General features: G+C 49.5%; 1 protein-coding gene across 1 annotated transcript; it reads left to right on the top strand.

Annotated features, from left to right (window-relative positions):
• The first annotated feature begins 336 nt into the window (after positions 1-336).
• Positions 337-3,835, top strand: LOC125553999 (calcium-dependent lipid-binding protein-like). The gene is made up of 10 exons (XM_048717631.1): positions 337-574; positions 985-1,086; positions 1,457-1,507; positions 1,692-1,812; positions 1,903-2,021; positions 2,234-2,332; positions 2,448-2,528; positions 2,622-2,704; positions 2,788-3,181; positions 3,262-3,835. Exons 1-10 carry the CDS (start codon positions 470-472, stop codon positions 3,652-3,654), a joined length of 1,548 nt encoding a protein of 515 aa, XP_048573588.1. The 5' UTR covers positions 337-469; the 3' UTR covers positions 3,655-3,835.
• The last annotated feature ends 539 nt before the right edge of the window (positions 3,836-4,374 follow it).

The following is a 4,374-nucleotide window of genomic DNA, read 5'->3' as shown; positions in this document are numbered from 1 at the left end:
GCAATGTATGACAAGCTGACGACCACCATCAAGGACAACCTCATGATCTCCACGACGCAAGACAAACATTTCGACCACGCTCCTTTTTTTAGGGATTTTCGACCACGCTCCTCCTCCCGCGTATCCAAGCCCATCTGCCAGCAGCGTATTGGGCCCATTTCGTAGTCCTTTTTTTTCCAACCATTTCGTAGTACCTTAGGAATGTCGTTACCTCACAGCCCTTTTAGAGGCGATGGAGCTCGTCCATCACTCGGCTCGGGCAAGTCGACGCGTCAAAACTAATAAAAAAGCGTGCGCGGATCCAGCCATGCAAAAGCAAGCGTGATCACAGCCATCTCCACCAATCGCACGTTAGTGCACGCGCAAAACTCGCCCCCAAATTCACAGCGATAGAATTTGGATCGAGGATCCTACACACGAAGAAAACAATCCCCTCCCCGATCGCGATCCAGGCGACTCACAGGAGAAAATGGGGTTCTTCTCGGGGATCATGCTGGGAATCATCCTCGGCGTCGCCCTCATCGCCGGCTGGGCGCGCGCCATGGCTCGCCGCGCCCACAAACGCAGCGCCAAGGCAAGTGCGCCTGCCCGGATGCTCTACATTGATCACTGCATTCATGCGATGTTTGGTTTGCGTTGCGCCATTGTCGATGATCATTTTCGCATCGACTCGTAGATATATGTTCAGGTAGGAGCCTGAGTTGATCCGCTACAAGGATTCAGGCTCACAGACGTTTTCTCAGGCTCATTCGTTGATTATTTGCGTTCTGAAAGCGGTTTCTGCGCCTGACGCCGCGACTTTGGGAATGAAATTTGGCTCAAGCCTGAGTTTCTGACGGCAATGCGCCGGAGTAGATTCGTCCTGGGAACTCCTTTCAGTTCAAGTTCTGTTTTTACACTGTTTTTGAAATGAAGCTGCAAGTGGAAGTTTTGTTTCGTGATAATTACTGTAGTTTGAGACAAACAAAATTCGTTTTGAAACAGGCTGCCGATGTCAATGTGCTAGGATCTCTCAACCGTGAGGATCTGAAGAAAATATGCGGAGAAAATCTCCCTCAATGGATTTCATTCCCGGAGTATGACCAGGTGAAATGCTACTTACTGTTGTGTTACTGTGGCTCTTTCCACATTCCCGATTAATCATAATATGTAAAATATGCACAAGAACAAGCTATGCCACTCTAGTCTTTTACTAGACGTGAGCGCATTCGAGTTCAGACCAGATAAGTCATCAAATTCCTAATTTTAAGAAATTCAAAACATTAGGACAAAATTACCCCAGTATCATTGCAAATAGGTGTAAGCTGAGGAAAAAAAATCTGATATGAGGATGACATTTTCCAACTCAGTTATCCTTGTGGTGGTACCAAGTACCAATGATTTCCTTGCATAATGAGTATGCTCACCTGTTATTTTGCTTGCTTTCGTACTTTAACGTTTCGGTTCCGTTCTTCAGGTTAAATGGCTCAACAGACAATTGAGCAAGCTTTGGCCTTTTGTTGAAGAGGTACACATAATTAACCTCCTGTGTTCTTCCAGTTTTTCTCGGCAGGAGGGCCCTCCCATTCGTTTAGACAAAAAAAAGGGTTTATCTATAGAGTTAACGAGTTTTTGAAGTATGAGCCCATGAACTACTTATTGCTCTGTTGTTGTTGACATCTGCTCTAATGTACAGTTGTTTTTGGTTACAGGCAGCAACCATGGTCATCAGGGACTCCGTGGAGCCTATACTCGACGTTTATCGACCGGTGGGGATATCCTCACTCAAGTTCAGCAGACTCTCACTAGGCACCGTGCCACCTAAAATTGAAGGTTGCCAGGACAACGTGGCATTAATTCTACAGTATTAAATGGTAGATAATCTTGTTTTAAAGGTTTCTGATGAGTGATGATATTGTCCAGGCATTCGGGTCCAGAGCTTTCAGAAAGGGCAAATCACGATGGATATCGACTTCAAGTGGGGTGGGGATCCGAATATCGTCCTTGCAGTTGAAACTCTAGTCGCTTCACTCCCGATTCAGGTCTGCAAATGTGCCGGCGGCCTGACAAAACGGGCCTACCTTAAATTTTCAGCAGTTTTTTCATGACAATTTAAACCTTGTGAAATTTGACCTTGCAAGTTATGTTCGTGTGATATATATTTGCAAGTAGCACGGCTACACAAGCATTTCAATCGAACTACAAATGGTAGTAAATCAATTCCCATATATATGCTTACTGCTTGTATATACAGTTCAAGAACCTTCAGGTGTTCACCATCATCCGCGTGGTCTTCCAATTGTCTGACGAGATACCATGCATCTCCGCTGTTGTCATTGCTCTTCTGGCAGAGGTACGTACGTACGCTTCTTGCAACCACTCTAAATTTTCTCCCGTCATGAATCCTTGAGCATCACTGGTTCTCTGTATGTGGCCGCGGTAAATGGTTTCTTCTGCATCGCCTTCAGCCAAAACCGAGGATCGACTACATACTGAAGGCGGTCGGGGGAAGCCTGACGGCGATGCCCGGACTTTCAGACATGATCGACGTATGTCCCGAGTTTGCTTCCTCCCCTTCTTGCTGCTTGCATTATCTCTGTGTCGACGGATGATTATTTTTTGGTTACTCCTTTTTTCTGCAGGACACCGTGGCGTCATTGATCACTGACATGCTCCAATGGCCGCATAGAATCGTCGTTCCACTGGGCGTTGACGTCGACATAAGGTTCTGTTGACAGAGCTCGGTCAGGAGTTGAAATTAGGGTGTCTGTCTGTCTGACGGACTGACAACGACATGTTTCCGTGCAGTGATCTGGAGCTGAAGCCGCACGGGAAGGTGACGGTGACGGTGGTGCGCGGGGAGTCGCTCAAGAACAAGGAGTTCATCGGCAAGTCGGACCCCTACGTGGTGCTCTTCATCCGCCCCATGTTCAAGGAGAGGACCCGGGTCATCGACGACAACCTCAACCCGGAGTGGAACGAGACGTTCGAGCTCATCGCCGAGGACAAGGAGACGCAGCACATCATCCTCGAGGTGTTCGACGAGGACAGCCTGAAGCAAGACAAGAGGCTGGGCATCGTCAAGCTGCCCCTCAGCGACCTGGAGGTGGAGACCGTGCAGGAGATCAACCTGCAGCTGCTGTCGTCGCTGGACACCACCAAGGTCAAGGACAAGAAGGACCGGGGCGTGCTCACCGTCAGGGTAAGCCCATGCATGCCTTCTCCTCGACCTGTGCTACGTTTCATAGCGACCGAGGACTCGATGGAGCTGTGTATTCGCAGGTGCTCTACCACCTCTACACCAAGGAGGAGGCGCTGCGGGCGCTGGAGCTGGAGAAGAGGACGGTGGAGGAGCGGCTGAAGACGAGGGAGGCGACGGGGCCCGCCGTCAGCGGGTCCGCGGACGCAGCCAGAGGCGTGGCCGCTCCGTCCACGGTCACCACCAACGTGGCCGGCACGGGCGTCGCGGCGGGCGCTGCCGTGACCGGTTCGGGCGTCCACAAGGACGGGTCGGGCGTTCACAAGGACGGGCCGGGGGTTCACATGGTGGGCACGGGGATCGACGCGGTCGGCAAAAGCATCACCAAGGCCGGCAAGTTCGTCGGCCGGACCGTCACAGGGCCCTTCAGCAGCCAGAGGCGCAGCGCCGCGAGCGTGCCGACGATCGACGAGTGACTGATGCAAACTGTGAGATTAGCTTTACCGTTCCCGTCTCCTGCTACTCTTTAGTTACTTAGTACTACTACCGGTAGTGGTTATCCGTCTCCATTTTTTCACCATCATTTTTTTAATCAGAAACATAGTACTACAGTACATGTTTGTATTTGTGTTTGATTTGATTTCGACACTGTTTGCATCTGCCGTATTTGAGTATCTTCGATTGATATCTGCATCTGGTATGAAATGGAATCAAATCTGGTGTAGTCTAGGGCGTGTTTGGTTGTCTGTATATGGCCTAGCCTGGTCCGCGTGAGAAGAAAGTGATCCGTTTGGTTGACCGCGTTACTACGCGACCCGCATGACACGAACCTTAAAGCATACTTAGGCCTGGCTTGCTATAAACGTTCAGATCGGCAGTTTCTAGCGAGCCAGACTGAGGTGAGTGCATATGATAGACCACTTGCACAAGGAGAGATGGGAGGGATAGGGGCTTGTATGCAGCCTGTATCTGCTTATCTTCTCCTACCTCTAGTAACCTTGTCTCTAATTTTATTCTTCCTAGCCTCTTCCAATCTACACAAAGGTGTTTCGATTCGAGGTAAGCTCTACATGTAAAAGATGCACCTCGATGCTATGGTTCCATTCAGGCGATCGGCTCATAGTTTCGTTGACCATAAGTTCTTAATTTTGTCTTCCCGGTTTGAAACTATTCTAGACGAATTTTGTCAGATTCGC

Source organism: Triticum urartu, chromosome 4 (assembly GCF_003073215.2).
Source record: "Triticum urartu cultivar G1812 chromosome 4, Tu2.1, whole genome shotgun sequence".
Taxonomy (NCBI): Eukaryota; Viridiplantae; Streptophyta; class Magnoliopsida; order Poales; family Poaceae; genus Triticum; species Triticum urartu.
The sequence above is the reverse complement of the archived record's forward strand: the minus strand, read 5'-3'. Positions and strand labels throughout refer to the sequence as shown.